The 21,933-nt window shown below is 42.1% G+C and overlaps 1 protein-coding gene across 1 annotated transcript in view; it reads right to left on the reverse strand.

The window, feature by feature from the left end:
- LOC135526499 (platelet-derived growth factor C-like) overlaps positions 1–21,933 on the reverse strand; it is a 73,107-nt gene that overhangs the window by 42,229 nt on the left and 8,945 nt on the right. The window contains exon 2 of the mRNA XM_064954916.1: positions 388–583. Coding sequence (XP_064810988.1) covers positions 388–583 — 196 coding nt within the window. The remainder of the gene's footprint in view (positions 1–387; positions 584–21,933) is intronic.

Raw genomic sequence — 21,933 nt, forward strand, 5'->3', positions numbered from 1 at the left:
TACTGCATTCGCGTAACAGTTAGGCTCCTCATGGAGTGCAATGTCATCAGGTGGTTAGAGCGTTGGACTAGTTAACTGTAAGGTTGCAAGATTGAATCCCCGAGCTGACAAGGTAAAAATCTGTTTTTCTGTCCCTGAACAAGGCAGTTAACCCACCGTTCCTAGGCCGTCATTGAAAATAAGAATGTTTTCCTAACTGACTTGCCTAGTTAAATAAAGATTACATAAAGGTGTAAAAAAATTATAATAATCGTCCAAATCGGTGTCCAATAATATTACGTTTGTTATGAAAACTTGAAATCGGCCCTAATTAAACGGCCATTCAGATTAATCGGTCGAACTCTAGTCATAAGCATATGTTATATGTCTTTATGCTTATGATCTTACTTGCATATTCCGTCCTCTGAGTCTTCCAGGCCGAACCTCTCGTCGAAGGACAAGTGGATTCTCATGTTGTCACTGGAGGCCATCAGTCTCCAGACCAGCACGGTACTCCTGGGGTAGGTAAATGGGAAGTCTGGACTGTGGATCATTCCCTCTCCTACGACTGTGATTATCTTCTCATGCTGGAAATCTTGGACACCTTGGAAAAATTGTTGGGAAATGAGAATGTTACTTTTATGTTATATTTACATTGGTAGAAGAGTTGTTTCAGAGAAGACGAGTGTGTACAGATGAACAGTAATGGTCAACTTCATCCCTGCTGGGGTTGTAATTGTGGTTTTATTTAAGATTTTGGCCATTTCATGACACATGGTAGAAACCTACTGATACAGAAGGTAAGATAAAAAAATGCATATGCAATAACTGTTTTTGGATGGCCATTTATTGGAATAGTAAAATACCATACTTAAAATAATAAACCTTGTATTCATGTGTAAATGGTAAGTGCAATGGGGTGGAAGCATCAAAACCTCCAATATAATACATTACCACAGAAAAACTTCTAATGTAATACATTACCACAGAAAAACCTCCAATACAATACATTACCACAGAAAAATCTCCAATATAATACATTACCACAGAAAAACCTCCAATATAATACATTACCACAGAAAAAACTCCTATATAATACATTACCACAGAAAAACCTTCCAATATAATATATTACCACAGAAAAATCTCCAATATAATACAATATTACCAGAGAAAGAAAGACATGAGAAAATGAATAAAATGAATATCTCTGAGGAAAAAGGAAGAATGCACTGACTGTTCTGCCATGCTAAATATGCGAACACCGAACAGATAATGAATCCTTTATTACATAGAGGCTACCAGCTAAATAGCTTTTTTATGGAATATTGATCGTCAGAGCCGGATAAAATTTAAAAAGTAATACATGGGAGTAATAAAAGTATAACTTAATGAATGGTTATGAGACCTCTTTATTGAAATGCGGAGACCACAGTTTTACGTTCTGCTGACACAGCCAACTGTTTCAGAGAGTTGCTGTGGATAATGAAATTATCCTTGAAGGCATCAACACACACTAAGTTTTTACTCACAACAAGTTGGTTCGGGCCAGTAGCGGCCCAAGTAGGTAACAAGGGAAGAAACATTGAACATGTAAGGCCTGTTTGCAATGTACAGTAATGCTCACTATAGTCTCAATCTGACAAGGGAAATCACAGTAAATTGTATTCTTTTATCTACTTTTGTTAGTAGAAATACTGCTACAACATTGATTACAAACACTGAAGCAGGGTGACTTATGATAAGGACCTTCATATTGTATTTGAGTGGGCCAATGTTTGTTCTAGTTTGCCCTGCGGTATAGTAAAGCATTTGTCCACTGCCCCTGCCTAAACAGAGAATATCAACATATATCTATTAGATTATTTATTTAGTCAAGTAAAATTTTGCTTGAACACTCTCCCGTTTGACAAAAGATGAAGTGTTGTTACAAGCAGCACCTGTGTCCTTCCCTGTAGGGGCAGAGTATTTGAGTGAATTTTTACAACCAGAGCAGAAAATAACAACAACAACCTCAAAGCACCTTTCTAACACAGACACTATAATTTCCGCAAATCTCTTGCCGCTGTCAGCTGTGATGCCGCATCTCGTCTCCATAAACTCCTGGAAGGAAGTTTGTTGGACACGGGGGCCATTAAAATGGAAGGCGGCGCTGTGGGTTTTTAACAAGCTCCCTACGCCGGTTGCCCCCGGGACCTGCGGCCAAGGGGTCTTAAATCAAACCCCTCCCGCCGCACCCCTACGTTCCCCTCTCCATCAGGACCTGTCACCTCCAGGAGAATACACTGCCTATAAACTGTCTCTCTGTTTGCTGCCCCACCGGTCCATAATATACTGACTGCGTCCCACCTGAGACCCCATCAAGACAACAATAGCGAGCTGAACCAATCTCCTAGGAAACAGTGTTATGATGTCACAAACAGATTTATAAACAGACAGCCTTGGGAAATAAGAGGAAGGAAAGCTTTTCCTGATGAACAATTGGATTTCAATTGTGCAGGATAGAATTAAAATTTTCTAATCAAGAGTCAGGTAAAGCCAGAGGGAGACAGACAGCACCATGATGTGAACATATCCAAGAGTCACAAATCATACATCTTGCTGTCCTAGTATGATTTGACAAGGAATGATACATTCTGCATCGGTAACACAGCCGTTTCTGCTGGTGTCAGTGAGACCCCACAGATAGCTCTTACAGGGGAAATAGCAGGGCGTTAATAGTCTTGCTGAAGGAACGTGCCATTGGAAGTTTCTTAGTGGATTAAATGGATGTGTAACCATTTTGTGGCACTGTATGTGGAGGCATTTGCACTTTAGGGCACATTGAGTTGAATTACTCTTTATTTTGCCGTATATTTTTAAGAGAGGAGAGTGCCTCATGTCTGGCAAGTGTGATTCATGTCCTGCTCATTTGCTTTTGATAGAAACAAAAACACAGGCCATGCTAAGTTTGCCACGAGTGCCGACTGCGCTGGCTCTGGACAATCTCAAAGAATGATTCAATGTCAACCCCAAAATCATGTTAGGAGAGTCCAAAGACAACATTGCTGACCGAGGGAGTGGTCGAGAGAGAGACACTGTGTGTAAGAGTCTGATCCAAGATCCAACTAGCTTTGATCCACTTTAATACAGGTTTACAACAATATCTGTGTAGATGACAGCCACAGTCCGTTCCTCTGGCACAAAATACTGCACTGTCGATCACAAATATGAGATGTATAATGATGATGACACCACTTGGTGAGATAACACCTACATCAGGCTCTGTCCAAAAGACTTTGATGTTTTTATTTAGGTTTGGTGGCAGGCCAGCTAGGAGAGAGCGACACAAATAATAACACGGTAGCACGTCAAAACATTTCTCAATCAAACTGCTTCGAAAAATCTTTGCTTCCAACACCAACCACAGTGAGAAAAAGGAAAAGCCAACTTGTTTGGGAAAAGGAGCTGTTGCGGCAAGATGATTCTTGCACTCCCCCGGAGATAGAAAAATTGCATTTTTTGTGCAACATCATCCCACACAAAATGGTCTATTACCCTTCAGGCAGTATTTCATGGCTGTACACCTCATATACACCTCTTCCAGAAGACAAAACACTATGTTCTCAGTCAGAGATAAACCGATCATACTTGTTGCTTCAGCCAACTTTTCTTTGATGTCTTTGATGTCCATAAAAAGTTTGATAGCTCTTTTCATCTGGCGGTGCAAGTAACGGCAGCACCGGGCCCAATTGATTGACTGCTCGCTTGCTATTCATTGGCTGGCAGGGCCTCTAACGGCTATAGAAGCAACAAGTGGATAGGCCCTTTAATACTATTAAGCCTAGGCCTTCCATCACAATGGCATGTCTTTAATTACCTTCCTATTATATTACAGTGTGGGGAACACAGAGGCTCATAAAGTACATAATGATTAATGGGAAAATATGTGTCCTTTAACACACAACCTTAGATATACAGTAGATGTGGGCATGTGGCACAGTAAGCATAGTAGGATACACATGGTTTTAATGTAGGTTGAGCGAACAACCAACCCCATGAAAAACATACTTGGTACAATTATAAATAGACATGTGCATTTGGGAACCATTCCCAAACATAATTCCTCTGGGAAAAAATCTGTTAAACGCTGAATGGAATGCCTGTTTAATAAGACTGTAATTAAGGGTAGAAATGTCAAAGGAAAATCTGGCCTCACTGTCGTTGAGAAAGGGGGGGAAATGGATATAGAAAATAGAGGTTAGGCCTTGATGAAAAGGGTTTTAGACACATGGGGAGAAAAAGTGATATGCTACTCTATCCACAAAACAAAAAAGTATATTATGTTGCATGTTGAACTTTTAAAAACCACAGTCTGATATACCATACAAATCAAGTTCTATTTGCATGTGAAAATGTCATGGGATGCATTTGGCGATAACCCACTGATGGTACAGTTACAGTGTGTCTTTACTATAATACATGAGGAAGAGGATATATGTATGCATATCTCTTCTGTCATGGGTCTTTGTGTTAAAATATGAACTAGACCAATTTTGTTGATACTATGTAGTTTATTGCCAGATTCCACTTGAACAAACCCTTTTTTTGCTTACAGTACAGTATGAGATTACAAACCTTTCTTTTACATACCTACATTCAACCTCCATTTTCATTACTTTCTCAGAAATAATACAACTTTCATACGTCGCCCTTTCAACTTTTCCATTAACTGACCCTTGTTTAGCCACATGGTCCAGTGTTTTCCCTATGTGCATTTAGCAACGTGGCACCAGAGCTAGATGGTCAAATGTTTTCAGTGTAAACTTAAAAAAGACTAAAATATCAAAAATATATATTTTCCAATCATCTTTGAGAATAATCACCAAAATAAGAACTAGACAGAGTAAGAATCTAAAATTTCAAAAATGGCATGGCATGGGGTCCCCATTGATTTTATTATATTGATTGAGTCACTCAGATAGCATAAGAACAAAACATAAGTCATGCCAAATGTGTATAATTGTAGGAAATGTTCTTTGAAACTGTAAAATGTTCTCTCTGTCCCAAAGTGTAAAATTGCAGACAATTTGCTTTAAAATAGCAACATTGTCTCTGTGGCCAAGAGGAGGGTCTCGAAAACCGTGCCACACCCCCTTCACCCAACGCTAACTTTGCCACCACTGCTAGGGGAAACACTGTGGTCCTCTAGGTCTGTCTTTTGCTGGGTGAAATCCAGACTTCCAGATGACCTCACTCTCCAGGTTAACCAATGTCACATAATGATCTGAGGGTTGTCCCCGGAGAGAATTACCTCAAACCTGACTTTTCCTTGACCCACTTTTATTTTTTCTCCTGCGAGGAAAGTGTAACCACGATTAAGGGAGGATATGAGTTTGAAAAAATAGGCCTATACAGTGCTACCATTGTGCTTTGTTCACACGTTACTGGGTAAACCATTCTGATCTATGCTACCGCTGTTAAACATTAACCTTTCCATGCCCAAAACAGATGACAGTGAGTGAGTGCTCACATGAACACATTGAGAGACATAGAGGGACGCCCACATCCACAATTACCAACAGTCATATTCCACAACACTCATGCATGAATGCTCAATCACACTCAGGAGCATGCACATACATATGCAAACACACAAACACACAAACATACACACACACAATATGAAATGGCAGCCTGTGGGCTTGCTGTATGTGTCCTATCACAGTGGAATAACACAACTTCCTCTGGCTTTGCTGTAACATTACAAAATTATCATGTTTTCATTGTTATATCATAAATGTGTCACATTACAGAAACCCTGTAGCAATGAGCTTATCTAACAGAAATGTGGTGTAATATACGTCAGACATAACTTTTGTTCCCCTAATAGACCAGCACTATTCATGTCAGACCACAAAACACCTCAACTCCCACAAAACGGTTCGCATTCTACTCCAAGTTTAATGGAAGGTTCTCAGAGGTTAGTGTAATAATTCTCCATTCCAGTTGGCACTGGTTAGAGGTAAACTGTATCTAATTGCTATGGATTGCATTGACATGAGGGTCACGCCTGTTAAGAGGACAAAATATCATTTTCACATGGAACAGCAAAAATCGGACAATTCAACACCGTGCCACCTGCGCCATCAACTGTCTCGCTTCGGTCTCCGACGTCAAGCCTAAGTGGCCATGGCAGTTATTTCCCTTCCTATAAAACAACACGAGAACCATCAGGGCACTGAATCAAAACAGTTTTTATTTTACCCGTGTTACCCGCTAATCAAAAGTCGCTATGAGTCCCTAAACAACCGTGTCCAAGCCGCTTTGCTCAGGTGATGAAACAATACCCAACAATGAATTCTTGTTTTTTCTTCCTGCTTTCAGGCCAAAGCAATGGCTTGCACATCTGTTGCTTATTACATCTTAGGGGTGGTTAGTACAGGTGCAGTAAATTCCAGGCCTTGCTTTGGGATATTTATTGCCTTTGGGTTTAAAGTCGGTCAGACAAAAAGTCGCTGAAACACGGCATGGGATTTTTTCGTGCCATTAAAAAATAATTTGGGACCACTACCTTCTGTAACGATTCAATCTGCCGGGCATATGCTCCTGTATGAGACTAAACATGAAGCGTGACGGCTTTGACACCTGAAATCCCTGGAGAGGTCACTGATGCTACTGTGACGGCTGGTGAGGAAGGGATGACAGAGGACTGCAAGCTGGCTGAGTCATGGCACTGTCTTGTGTGTGTGTTATACTGTAGATGTGTGTTTGCAGTTTGTAGGTGAGTGTATTTGTGTTGGTTTTAGTCTACAAAAGGCATCCTTCTGTGAATTGTGTCAGTCATATACTGACTATGTCTTATAACATATTAACCACTATGGCTAGTGTCGAAGACAAAATCAATGGTAAAGATCACTGAGATTTGATTGACAGAATGACTAAAACCTTTGACTCCCTACCAGGGGAAGAGGAAATCTCACCCATCTACCCCAGAGGATATGTACTTCCCCTCGGGTCCTCTGTCCATCACAGCATGGGACCAGGAGTGGCCCTTTGTTAGTGCGTCCTGCTGAAGCATGGCAAAACATCCGCGGACGCTATCGGATGGCCCAACCAGATACCGCCCAACCTGACAGCAGGCATGTGTAACTGGGTGGAGATGGCTACTGGCATATTCATGTTTCTGTTTCCAGAGTTCTTGAGACACTTTAACTCTTCCGAACTTATCAGATGACTTTCCATCGCTTTCTGTTCCTCTCTCTCTTTCAAGCACATGGGAAGAGTTCTAATGCAGGGCAGTCCAACTGTGAAGCTTGTGAAAATGCCATGCAGTATCACTTTTACAACTTGATGAGTCTATCTTTGACTTCAGTCCAACTGTTGCCTTGAGGGTACACTGTAGAGCTGTTGGTAACATGGACAGATTGTAAACCTGGCTCTTTATTTTTTTCACATCTTTCTAGTGGACAGATATAGAATATTTGGCAAGTTTACAGGGACCATGTTCATACACTTGATGTACACAGTTTGAGGAAATATCAATACATTTTTATTTTAATGGGATGCCTGTAGCTATGTATTAGGGATTCCTCAAATTGGCATCCAAAAACTATGATGGGGGGCATTTGGATAGAACAATCAGAATGAGTTTGAGGGAATCTGGGTTGAACCATTGGATTGCCTGCAAACCCTCTAGGTATTCCAGGCAAAATCAAATCAAATCAAATTCTATAGGTCACATACACATGGTTAGCAGATGTTAATGCTTGTGACAGTATTGCATAGCACAGTATTGCTATGGCAGCCTAAGAGCTCTGAAATATTGATTGATTCACATTAAATTCACATGAATACAGGCAAGCATTTTTTTTTTGTTAGGGCTCAGAAACACATACCTCTGGGTAAGACATATGAAACACACAGGCTCAAACAGGGCTTTAGAAGTGGGGGCCACTGCAGGATTTGCATTACTTGGAGTAATAAAGGGGCATAATCTATAAATCTCTGTAACAAATCGCTCAGTTTAAAGGCATGGTCCTGAGAGAAACAAACGTCATTTGAACATTAAACGCAATTTGTTGAACGTTAGCCGAGGTGATGAGGTATTCTTCTACACACACCCTGTCAGCGTGTGTGTGAGAGCGTGTGAGCATGTGCATTTGTGTGGAAATGAGACACACCAAATCTAAATTGAACTCTTTCGACACTTCTGCTCTTGCCATTCCAGTGACTGAATCGTACAGACGTAGGATCTTTATTTGATCACCCTGTTGCAGAAGAACTTGTAAAACTTATAGTGTATTTAAGGTTTAAAAAGGCTTCTGCTGTTTGTAATTTCTACTTTGAAATGACAGATTTTCCATTATAACCCCTACAAAAACCATCCAGTAATTATAATAATTTGCTTTTGTTGCAGCAGTGTTATATTTGCTATTGTAGAATATTGGCTCAAATTAAGATCCTGCATCTGTATGCCACACAGGGGCTCTGCTCCGGTTACAAATGGTCCCTGTCCCTCAACAATTTGAGCAAGCCTCTAATTAGTGCAGACACTCATGTCTGGCCTCTTCAAAAAGAAGATCAGGTGTCGCTCCAACCGCCTCACTAATACTTTCACTACAGGATTTATATTTGTGTGCAGGCAACAGCTTGACCCCTTGGAATCTGACCCTTGACCCCTGGGTCTGCACTTAGACATGACATCACCTGTGTGCCAACCATCACAGAGAAGCACAAGCTGCTATCTTATCAATGGCTTCTTTTGTATTTAAGACTCATCCATTGAATAACAATTATGCTCATCTTTCTGACAGCGTTAAGCTGTTAGATACGAATGAAAAGTTGAACGTTTTCATAGTCTTTCCAAAAATACTTCTGCTGGGAGTGAAAGCGACAGCCTGCGAACTGTAACCAGCCCTCACAATTACACATATATTTTGTGGGACACTATCAAAGCTGAGATCTGTAGCTTGTTGGCTAAATCAAAGGCGGTCTAATTATCCAGAAAAGTAAAACAACCACTGCCATTGTTGGTGGGCCAGATTTGCCTTAATTTCTGCATTAGCCGTCAAAATGAGTAGATATCAAAGATAATTATTGTTTCACAGTAGACGTAATAGGTTAGGAGGAGAATGGGAGTTTCGAGACGTGTCTTACAAACACTGGAAGACAAGCCTAAACCTCTGTCTGGCTCAACACCAGCCCGTTGACAGACAGGCCAAATCTTTTTTAAAGTTCTCTCCACAGCTGTGAGGTCTTATGACGGAGGCTGCTCCGGGCCCCTTTGTAGTCACATCTGTTGAAACGGACAGCTGGATGTTTGGAGTAAATTACAGTTTTATCTGCGCAGGCCATATTGGTACACAGCTTGACTCAAGATCCACATACTGCTATTTAAGGCTGATTAGAAATCCAGGTTGTTTGATAGAGTTGGAGACTGAAGACAGAATGGCGATCATAGTCCCACTTTGCACATAGCAGCTCTTTAGACCCAAAAACAGAACACTAAATTCGCAATGACCACCTTGAAATAGTTCCACAGTGGAGATCTTGATAAAGTGTGAAGTTTACGTATAAGAGAGGTGGGGCGAACTTTTGAGATTATTTTAACACAGAAAGTGCCCAAAACTGGGCTGGTAACTAATTGGTTGGCTATTTCTCCGGTTGCAGCTTGGACAATACCCACATTCACACTCCACAGAGAGCCTCAGCTTCACACATGTTCCTCCCACAGTCTATTACTTGTAATCTTAGTTTATAAATGAAAAGCTCTACTTGTAACTTCTCACGAAAGACCACACTGATTTAATTTGCCTACGTCATGCCCTTGAAAACAGATTGCAGCCACCTACAGCAGCCGGAGACTGAATAGTTGGGCGGTAAATTTTTTTATTTTTAAATGAGAAACCCTTTAATAAAAACAAGAACTTATGACCAACCCTTTAATAAGCTTGGAGATATGCAAGTGAAACTGGGCAAAGCTTTTCAAAAGGTCTAATGTGATATTCAGCAGTGGAAAATTGAGTAAATAATCCTAGACAGGAAAAGGGTGACAAGCACCGAAGAACATTTTAATCTGGGCAATTAAAAACAAAATGTTATGGCTCTGCTTTTTTCTCCGAGATCTATATCTTTTAGAGGGTTACCCTCTACTTCTAATTAATGGCTGCCCCACCAGGCTCCCATAACCCAGAGTCCAGCTGTCTGGGGAAGGGAAGCAGCAGTGGGGATCGAATGGCCTGAGAGAGCCCAAGGTAATGAAAGTAGGTAGTCAGCCGATTACTTTCCAATGCCTGAGAGCCAAAACTCTATGCCTTACTAAATATGGACATGCGTTTGTGTTTGTGCAATTTTCCAATTACTTTCAACTTGGCATATCTTGGTTTTGTAAAGCCAAGTGTATTTGTACCTGGTTATTTAGAGTAGTTGACCTAAGTAGCAATTTGAGGGTTACAAAATGGAAAGTAATGTATTTTAGTGCAAAAGTCTGCAAGGGCACTTACTTAATTCCTGCAGGTGACTAAGTAAGTTGGTGTCTGTATACTCAGCAGCTCAGAGCAGTAATCATGACCCCATGATAAAATCATAGTGTGGTCAGATGACAGATGTTTTAACTACAGAACATGACCCTTCATTAGTCTCTAGTGGTTAGCGTTGGGCCAGTAACCGAAAGGTTGCTAGATCGAATCCCTGAGCTGACAAGGTAAAAATATGTTGTTCTGCCCCTGAGCAAGGCAGTTAACCCACTGTTCCCCAGGCGCCGATGACATGGATGACGATTAAGGCAGCCCCCCGCACCTCTCTGATTCACAGGGGTTGGGTTAAATGCGGAAGACACATTTCAGGTGAATGCATTCAGTTGTACAACTGACTAGGTATCCACCTAGTCTCTACAGTACAGCACATTACCCTTCATTAGTCTCTACAATACAGTACATTACCCTTCATTACTCTCTACAGTACATTACCCTTCATTAGTCCCTACAGTACAATACCCTCCATTAATCCCTACAGTACATTGCCCTTCATTAGTCAGTCAGTATAGTACATTACCCTTTATTAGTACCAACAGTACAGTGATTAGTGCTTTTTGAGGTCGGTTCAGTTCCGGTTCAATTTTTTTATTTTTTATATCACAGTCTTTGATTTCAGTTTCAATTATTTGTTTTTACATGAAATGCATTATGCATTATGCGGGTTGAATGCTGTAAAAACACAGAATAAAACAATGAAAAAGTCTCATGATGGCAGTGACTACCATTACAGCTTATCACTTATTAACCATAATTTATTTACATTACTCTACTTTAATAAAATATTTCAGTTGTGTATAATACATTAGTTTTATTTTATGACTGATTATTTAATCCCAAATCAACATCTCCCTCTATAGAGCTGCTGGCTATGCGGTCTGAAAATCAAAATTTTTGTAGTTTTTCAAAGTAAATAACGGACACTTTTATGACTGCTGAAAACCAACCATCAAATCACTTAGATCATGTATTTACAGGTAGAGATACCTCGCCAAGCAACTGCTCTCTATCCCTCTCAATCATTATTCTCTCCCTATCCATGACTGCTACACACCGACTGGTTACAATTGATTATGGTCATTGTAGTTAATTACCACCATTAATTCACTAAACAATGTAGAACATTGGCCGGTTGGAAACTACAATTCCCTACTACATTGCACAGTTTGTGCTTGATCTGATTTATCTTTAGAGACATTGCGCATTCAGCTCACAGAAAAAAAATAACTAAATGGAATTCAAATATTTTAACAGACATCGGTCAATTAGTTTTATGAAATCCTACAAATAACCAAAATGTTGGTTAATCGCTCAGCACTAAGCACATTACCCTTCATTAGTCCCTACAGTACAGTACATTACCCTTCATTACACCTCAAAGATCAACACATATGGCCTTCAATTAATCCCACTGATATGGCCTCTCATTTGGCCCCCAAAGTTTTCTGAGCTATATATATATATATATATATATATATATATATATATATATATATATATATATATATATATATATATATATATATATATACATATATACATATATATACACATATATATATATATATATATATATATATATATATATATATATATATATATATATATATACACACATATATATATACACACACATATATATATACACACACATATATATATATATACACATATATATATACACATATATATATATATATATATATATATATATATATATATATATATATATCTATATACACATATATATACAGTTGAAGTCGGAAGTTTACAAACGCCTGAGCCAAATACATTTAAACTCAGTTTTTCACAATTCCTGACATTTAATCCTAGCGAAGATTTTCTGTTTTAGGTCAGTTAGGATCATCACTTTATTTTAAGAATGTGAAATGTCAGAATAATAGGAGAGACAATGATTTATTTCAGATTTTCTATCTTTCATCACATTCCCAGTGGGTCAGAAGTTTACATACAATCAATTAGTATTTGGTAGCATTGACTTTAAATTGTTTAACTTGGGTCAAATGTTTCGGGTAGCCTTCCACAAGCTTCCCACAATAAGTTGGGTGATTTTTGGCCCATTCCTCCTGACAGAGCTGGAGTAACTGACTCAGGTTTATAGGCCTCCTTGCTCGCACACGCTTTTTCAGTTCTGCCAACAAATGTTCTATAGGATTGAGGTCAGGGCTTTGTGATGGCCACTCCAATACCTTGACTTTGTTGTCCTTAAGCCATTTTGCCACAACTTTGGAAGTATGCTTGGGGTCATTGTTCATTTGGAAGACCCATTTGCGACCAAGCTTTAACTTCCTGACTGATGTCCAGAGATGTTGCTTCAATATATCCACATAATTTTCCTCCCTCACAATGCCATCTATTTTGTGAAGTGCACCAGTCCCTCCTGCAGCAAAGCACCCCCACAACATGATGCTGCCACCCCTGTGCTTCACTGTTGTGATGGGGTTCTTCGGCTTGCAAGCCTCCAATTTTTTCCTCCAAACATAATAATGATCATTATGGCCAAAAAGTTATATTTTTGTTTCATCAGACTAGAGGACATTGCTCCAAAAAGTATGATCTTTGTCCCCATGTGCAGTTGCAAACCGTAGTCTGTTTTTTTAATGGCGGTTTTGGAGCAGTGGCTTCTTCCTTGCTCAGCGGCATTTCAGGTTATGTCGATATAGGACTCGTTTTACTGTGGAAACACATACTTTGTACCTGTACCACTCCATCACTCTCCTCCTTGGTCAAATAGCACTTACACAGCCTGGAGGTGTGTTGGGTCATTGTCCTGTTGAAAAACAAATGATATTTCCACTAAGCGCAAACCAGATGAGATGGCGTATTGTTGCAGATTGCTGTGGTAGCCATGCTGGTTAAGTGTCCCTTGAATTCTAAATAAATTACAGACAGTGTTACCAGCATAGAAGCATCACACCTCCTCCTCCATGCTTCACGGCGTGAACCACACATGCCGAGATCATCCGTTCACCTACTCTACGTCTTACAAAGACAAAGACGGTTGGAATCAAAGATCTTAAATTTGGACTCATCAGACCAAAGGACAGATTTCCACCAGTCTAATGTTCATTGCTCGTGTTTCTTGGCCCATGCAAGTCTCTTCTTATTATTGGTGTCATTTAGTAGTGGTTTCTTTGCAGCAACACTGTAACGACGTTCTTCGTTTGTCGAAAGAGAGTCGGACCGAAACGCAGCGTGTTTGTTACTCATGTTTATTATTGAAAACAAATAACGAAACTATACATGAAATAACGAATAAATACAAAACAACAAAACGGAATGTGAAACCTATTACAGCCTGACTGGTGAAACTAACACAGAGACAGGAACAATCACCCACGAAATACAAAGCGAAACCCAGGCTACCTAAATACGGTTCCCAATCAGAGACAACGAGAATCACCTGACTCTGATTGAGAACCGCCTCAGGCAGCCAAACCTATGAAACACACACCCCTAATCAGCTACAATCCCAATAACTAAAAAACCCCACTAAATACAACAAACAATAAACCCATGTCACACCCTGGCCTGACCAACTAATTAACTAAAACACAAAATACTAAGACCAAGGCGTGACAGAACCCCCCCCTAAGGTGCGGACTCCCGAACGCACCTCAAAACCATAGGGAGGGTCCGGGTGGGCGTCTGTCCATGGTGGCGGTTCCGGCTCCGGACATGGACCCCACTTCATAAATGTCATTGTTCCTCCCCTTCGCGTCCTGGGATGATCCACCCTCGCTGCCGACCATGGCCGAATAGTCCTCACCCAGAAACCTACATAACAGAGGAGCAGCTCGTGACTGAGGGGCAGCTCGGGACTGAGGCAGCTCGGGACTGAGGGGTATCTCGGGACTGAGGGGTAGCTCAGGACTGAGGGGCAGCTCAGGACTGAGGGGCAGCTCGGGACTGAGGGGAAGCCCAGCACTGAGAAGAAGCCCAGTGCCGAGAAGAAGCCCAGTACCGAGAAGAAGCCCAGTACCGAGATGAAGCCCAGCCAGGCAGTTGAATCCGGCAGATCCTGGTTGACTGGCGGATCCTGGCTGACTATCAGATCTGGCAGATCCTGGCTGACTGGTGGATCCTGGCTGACCGGCGGATCCTGGCTGACTGGCAGATCTGGAAGGGTCTGGTTGACTGACAGCTCTGGAAGAGTCTGGTTGACTGGCAGATCTGGAAGAGTCTGGTTGACTGGCAAATCTGGAAGAGTCTGGCTGACTGGCAGATCTGGAAGAGTCTGGTTGACTGGCAGATCTGGAAGAGTCTGGCTGACTGGCAGATCTGGAAGAGTCTGGTTGACTGGCAGATCTGGAAGAGTCTGGTTGACTGGCAGATCTGGAAGAGTCTGGTTGACTGGCAGATCTGGAAGAGTCTGGCTGACTGGCAGATCTGGAAGAGTCTGGCTGACTGGCAGATCTGGAAGAGTCTGGCTGACTGGCAGATCTGGAAGAGTCTGGCTGACTGGTAGATCTGGAAGAGTCTGGCTGACTGGCAGATCTGGAAGAGTCTGGCTGACTGGCAGATCTGGAAGAGTCTGGCTGACTGGCAGATCTGGAAGGGTCTGGCTGACTGGCAGATCCTGGCAGACTGACGGCTCTGGCTGCTTCATGCTGACTGACGGCTCTGGCTGCTCCATGCTGACTGGCGGCTCTGGCTGCTCCATGCAGACTGGCAGCTCTGGCTGCTCCATGCAGACTGGCAGCTCCTTGCAGACTGGCAGCTCTAGCTGCTCCATGTAGACTGGCAGCTCCTTGCAGACTGGCAGCTCTAGCTGCTCCAGGCAGACTGGCAGCTCTGGCTGCTCCATGCAGACTGGCAGCTCCTTGCAGACTGGCAGCTCTAGCTGCTCCATGCAGACTGGCAGCTCTGGCTGCTTCATGCAGACTGGCAGCTCCTTGCAGACTGGCAGCTCTAAGGAGACTGGCAACTCCATGCAGACTGGCAACTCCATGCAGACTGGCAACTCTGGCTGCTCCAAGCAGACTGACAGCTCTGGCTGCCCCATGCAGACTGGCAGCTCTAGCTGCTCCATGCAGACTGGCAACACTGGATGCTCCATGTAAACTGGCAGCTCTAGCTGCTCCATGCAGACTGACAGCTCTGGCTGCTCTAAGCAGACTGACAGCTCTGGCTGCCCCATGCAGACTGGCAGCTCTGGCTGCTCTATGCAGACTGACAGCTCTGGCTGCTCCATGCAAACTGGCAACACTGGCTGCTCCATACAGGCAGGAGGCTCCGGCAGCGCTGTAGAGGAGGAAGGCTCTAGAACCGCTGAACAGGCGGGAGACTCCGACAGCGCAGGAGAGGGAGAAAGCGCTGGCTGCGCTGAACAGGCGAGGCGCACTGAAGGCCTGATGCGTGGTGCTGGCACTGGTGGTATTTGGCCGAGGACACGCACAGGAAGCCTAGTGCGGGGAACTGCTACCGGAGGGCTGGGGTGTGGAGGTGGTACTGGATAGAGGACAGGCACAGGAAGCCTGGTGCGGGGAGCTACCATCGGAGGACTAGTGTGTGAAGGTGGCACAGGATGGACTGGACCGTGAAGGTGTACTGGAGAGCCTGAGAGCAGGACTGGCACAGGACGTGCAAGGCTAGGTAGGTACACAGGAGGCTTAGTGCATGAGGCTGGCACATTTTTCACCAGCCGACTAACACGCACCTCAGGACTAGTATGGAGCGCTGACCCAGGTGCCATTAAATCCCCGACACGCTCCGTCGGACGAATATTGTACCTAAAGCACCAAACTAGCAACTCCCTCATTAATTTCTCCTCCAATTTCCCCATTAACTCCTTCACAGTCTCTGCTTTGCTCACCTCCAACACCGATTCTGGTCTCTTCCTTGGCTCTTCACGATAAACAGGGAGAGTTGGCTCAGGTCTGTCTTCTGACTCAGCCACTCCCCCTCTGAGCCCCCCCCCCCCCAAGAAATTTTTGGGGCTTCGCTCTGCGCCGCCGTGTTTTTTTTCCCGACTCCATTCTCCTATATCCCTCTTCGCACTGCTCCAGCGAATCCCAGGCGGGCTCCGGCACTCTCTCTGGGTCGGCCGCCCACCTGTCTATTTCTTCCCACGTCATAATATCCATACTGTACTCCATTCTGGGCTGCTCCTGTTTCCATCCACGTCGCCGTGCTGCCTCCTCATACCAGCGCCTCTCCGCTTCAGCCGCTTCTAGTTCCTCCTTAGGGCAGCGATATTCACCAGGCTGAGCCCAGGGTCCTTTTCCTTCCAGCTCCTGTTTCCTCTTCGCCTGTTGCACCTTTGTGCGGCTACACTCCCCTGGTTTAGCCCAGGGTCCTCTCCCGTCAAGGATTTCCTCCCATGTCCAGAAATCCTTAATACGCGGCTCCTCTATTGAGAACCGCCTCAGGCAGCCAAGCCTATGCAACACCCCTACTCAGCCGCAATCCCAATAACTACAAAACCCCAATACGAAATACAACGTCATAAACCCATGTCACACCCTGGCCTGACCAACTAATTAACGAAAACACAAAATACTAAGACCAAGGCGTGACACACACCTGTTAATTGAAATGCATTCCAGTTCACTACCTCATGTAGCTGGTTTAGAGAATGCCAAGAGTGTGCAAAGCTACTATTATTCAAAGCCACTTTGAATAATCTCAAATATTAAATATATTTTGATTTGTTTAACACTTTTTTACTACATGATATGTGTTATTTCATAGTTTTGATGTCTTCACTATTATTCTACAATGTAGAAAATTGTAAAAAATTAAGAAAAACCCTTGAATGAGTAGGTGTGTCCAAACTTTTGACTGGTACCTGTATATATTTAGAATTTTTATTGTTGGACATTAAAGACTGTAAAACACTTAATCAGCTCCAAGTGATTTTAATTTAAGAAATCTGTTAAAGTATTTCCACACATAATAGAGAGACACATGATCGTATACAAATGTATGCAAGGTTTGAAACGATTATGTTTTAGTCAAACATGATCTGTTTGGTCTTCTTGTGGTCAATTTGCAGTCTACAAAATATTTGCAATTATGTTCCGGCCCCCCGACCATCCGCTCAACAAAGAAATTTAGTTGATGATTCCTAATTTAGGTGATGTTGTGCAACCAAGTGAAATGTCTCATTTGGGGTTTTAGGGTGGGTTTCTGTATAGCACTTTGTGACATCGGCTGATGTAAAAAGGGCTTTCTAACTACATTTGATTGATTGATTTTGTACATTTCAGTTTCCTTAAACTGAAGGCTGCAAATGACATAGGCAGACGAGCGCTGAACACTTAGTGTTCAGTTCCCTTTTAACAGCCTCCACAGGTCATTAAGTTTCTGACTGTCCCAATTCGTCAAAGGGCCCACAGCCTTTTTCATTTAACTGTGGCTGCTAAAAAAAACAGGTGCTAAATCATGTGTGTCTGTTTTCCTCCAAAAATAACCTATTGCATAAGACAAATGTTAGAGAAAGATAATACAAAAGCGGTATTATAATTGCAGAAGCATGGACTAAAATGTTTGATTTTATCTTTAGAGTTCATGAATATTCATATATGAATGCACTTACAGAAAAAATGTCTGTCTAATTTCCTTCTAGATGGATGTCTGAGAAACGGTTTGCTCTAAAGCACACTTAATTTCAAATGCAGTCTTAAAAATGCTAATTTCCATCTTGGTAAGTATTGTGACTCTTATGAGAAGAAACTGCAGTTATGTCTAGAGATGGGAGGAGCCTAACTATGACCTCTAAATGACTCCACACATGCAGATGGCTGGTTTAAAAAAAAGGTACAGTAGCAATTGCTTCAGGGTGAAGGGGACAAAGGGCATGTCTTAAAGTTCTGATGTTGCTGCCTCTCTTCCTGTCATCGACTTCAGCTGTTCAAACCTAAAAACTCTGGAGGTGAAATAATATGGAGGATGCCTGCCGTAGCTCTTTAACTAGGCAAGTCAGTTAAGAACAAATTCTTATTTACAACGACGGCCTACCGGGGAACAGTGGGTTAACTGCAGAACGACAGATTTCTACCTCGTCAGCTTTCGGTTACTGGCCCAACGCTCTAACCACCAGGCTACCTGCCACCCCATCATTGCAGTAGACAAGGAAAGGGAGCCTCAAGGAGAGGACTACTAAGACACCTATAGGGCACTATAATTTAAAGGAAGTTTAAAGGGCAGATATTATGTAATTACTTCGATTGACTGAAGTACTTTTTTCCTTTTTTTAAAACCTCTATTATTCCTCATAATTTGTTCTTTAACCATGTCAAATCAAATCAAACTTTATTTGTCACATGCGCCGAATACAACATGCTTACTTACAGGCCCTTAACCAACAGTGCAGTCAGGTCTTTAATGATGTCAGGTCTTTAATAATGATGTCAGGTCTTTAATGATGTCAGGCTTGTGCTAATACCACCTTTCTCCTTTTGTTTGCCTTTTTTATACACTGGAATGTAATATTTTTTTCACAGGTGTGAAGTGTTGACATGTTGTATCTACAGTACATTTCTGACACACCCTGACTGCCCTACAGTTCCTCTAGCTGCTTGAACTCTATGAGTGCACTCAAGATGAAAGTTTCCTCTTGATTAGTCATTCATCATCTTGAGGAAGTTAGTTTAGTGAGATTAAGAAATCACAGAAGTAGATTACAAATGCATTTTAGGAAATGATTGCAAAACAACATCCATCATAACAATGTCACACCTTGAAAATGTCAAAGAGTATATCTTGAGGCGTTTGAATTTAGCTCCTTCTGTCACACTTTATCTCTGTGAGATATTGAGAAAACAAGCAGAGCCTTGTATGATTATTTTCACAGCATCACACCATGACATTACACAAGATACCTTTCTCTTGCTAAGGTAACACGCATGTGTCTAGTACCTTCACACTCACATCACTGTACTGACATGGTTTCAAGTGATATTAGATGAAATGTTATTACTTGGCCCACTTCTTACCAATTATTGTGGTACAGTATGTTAGGGTTATGATTGTTATGTTGGTACCCCAGGACCACAGTATATTATTTACCATCACTATGTACATAGTATCTGACTCATTACTAGGCCTATAAAAATCCATTGACACCATCTGATCTCCAATCTGTGCCAGATACAAGCCAACTCGATGACCTAAGGCCTGTCAACAGGTGGGAGGGGAGACAAATTGTAGAACAAACTGTGTCCCGTCAAGATGAATAGAATGAAAGATGGAGTTTGACAAATGGGGTGACACATGATAGATTGGGCTTGTCAATGGCATCTCAATAGCCAGCAGGGCTCCTGGGTTATTTTAATTCTGTCATCTAAGAGTAACAGCTGAGCAGATGTTTGGCTTGCCGTTGGGCAAAACATTAAAAAGGGTCCCACACCTTTACTGATAACCGGAGGACCTGTCGCCAGACTGCAATTGATTCAGATAAAGATTGGTTGATAAATTCAGGCCTCCCTTCAGGCACTGCTGTAGCTCAATCTTTACCTTGTTTTTGGTTTGTCCTTTTCCCACCCTGACTGTATTATCAGTAGCTATGCACGTGTTAGCACTAGCACAGACTGTTGCCAAAGGGATTATAGCCCATTGCTAATGTTTCCAAATGTATCACCTCATGATTTACACCCACCTTGCGTTAATAGGATTGGGAGTGAAAAGCCTGAGACAATATTAAGCTTTTTTATATCTGATAATGTCATTTGGCATTGTCAGACAGTCATGGCCGCCAATGAGACAGACCTAGCCTTGCTCCATTACAATCAGTCTGCTAAATCAATGTGCCTTCATCAAAAAAAGGAGATTCCCGAATACATTGACAGGCCATCTGCACCGTGCACCACACGTATCTCCAGAACACAGTTGCTCAAATCATTACAGTGAGTCTTACCGAAGAGCTAACTAACAGCCCACTGTGCATTTCATTCCATTTGGGCTCTGGGAAATGGATACCCCTCCCAGGGGAGCTAGTGTGGGTACTGCAAGGGGCAGCATATGTGTAGTGTACTGAAAACCTATTTGTGCTTTGGAAAAAGCCATGCATTCTCCAAATAGTATGTGTGATTGGGTTACGGACTCCGTATGCTAGTGGCATACTGTCATATATCAAATCCCACCATGTGCAAGCCGATATAATCCAGCGACTCAGGACACTGGTGAACCCGTGATTACTGGGACAGGTGCTTTTCTACTTTTCCTATAAATGTATTATGGCTGGCATATTTCTGGTCTTAGGTTAATGGTTTCTCGATTTTTCTCACTCAGTTCAGATGACACCCAAGGCAGAAACAGTCAGGATTTGATTTCTATAGATCCACTTGAATTATAGTATAGCTTAAATAAGTGGAACTGAGCGCAAGCAAGACAGAAACAAAATATGAACCATATTATGTGCACTCATTGTACCTACCTCTAGACTTCAATGTGTGTCAAAGGAACCATGCATGGACCCACAGCTAAGTCATTGAAAATGGCGTGGAACTATGCATGATTAATCATAATTTTGAACTGCATTAAGCTCCCATCCTCCCTCACTCACTCCCTCACTCCCTCACTCCCTCACTCACTCACTCACTCACTCTAGCTATATGAGGTCAGGCATGTGAGAACAACTGATGAGGGGCTCCTATAAAACTCTTAACAGTATATAAGCTCTATACGTGATCCCATAAGAGACAGTGGACGGAATAAAGGGCTAATACTTATTTTCCATGTTCAGACTTCAGATCTCAACCTGCAGCGAGAAGTTGATCTTGCTCTGATATCATAATTCATGCGTAGCAGATCATGCATCACTATCTCTTAGAATTACATTAGAAATTAGCTCAGTTGAGATAATAAATGCATCAAAAGATGTACAGCATATCCAATAACTGTGAGGAGAGGACTTTGTTTGCTGTATTTCAAACATGGCACCTTCAGATTGTTACAATATAGAAGAACATGCGGGTGGAACAGAGGGATTGGTACCAAATTGCTGGGTCAGTAGCATATTTCCTACCAGTGAGTGTCTTTCATCTCAGTCCTGCCACCCTGAATCATGCAAAAAGTGAGGCTGCATTGTTATTTTTTGGTGTGTGTGGGCTGCTGGAGGCATATATTGAAGTCACGCTTGTAAAACAATCATAGATTTCTTCAGGAAATCTATGGTCACAATGGGAGTTGTCAGGAATAATTTATCAGAATGGTCATGTGTGAATACAGAAGTCTGGTTTGCTGTCTGGTCAATGATTGAAACAAAACGTGTTTACTCACATCTGAGTAATTCATGTTCTGTGAATATTTAGCATAGCGACCACCGACCAGTCCCTCATTAACCAGCTGTGATCTCCAACCAAAGCAATACAACTTTGTTCCCTTCTCTGCAACATGCAAGCACAGAATCAACAGCAAATGTTGGCTACCATGCTGTGTTGTCATGTGTTGCTGCCATGCTATGTTGTCGTCTTAG

Source organism: Oncorhynchus masou, chromosome 32 (assembly GCF_036934945.1).
Source record: "Oncorhynchus masou masou isolate Uvic2021 chromosome 32, UVic_Omas_1.1, whole genome shotgun sequence".
NCBI classification, from domain to species: Eukaryota; Metazoa; Chordata; class Actinopteri; order Salmoniformes; family Salmonidae; genus Oncorhynchus; species Oncorhynchus masou.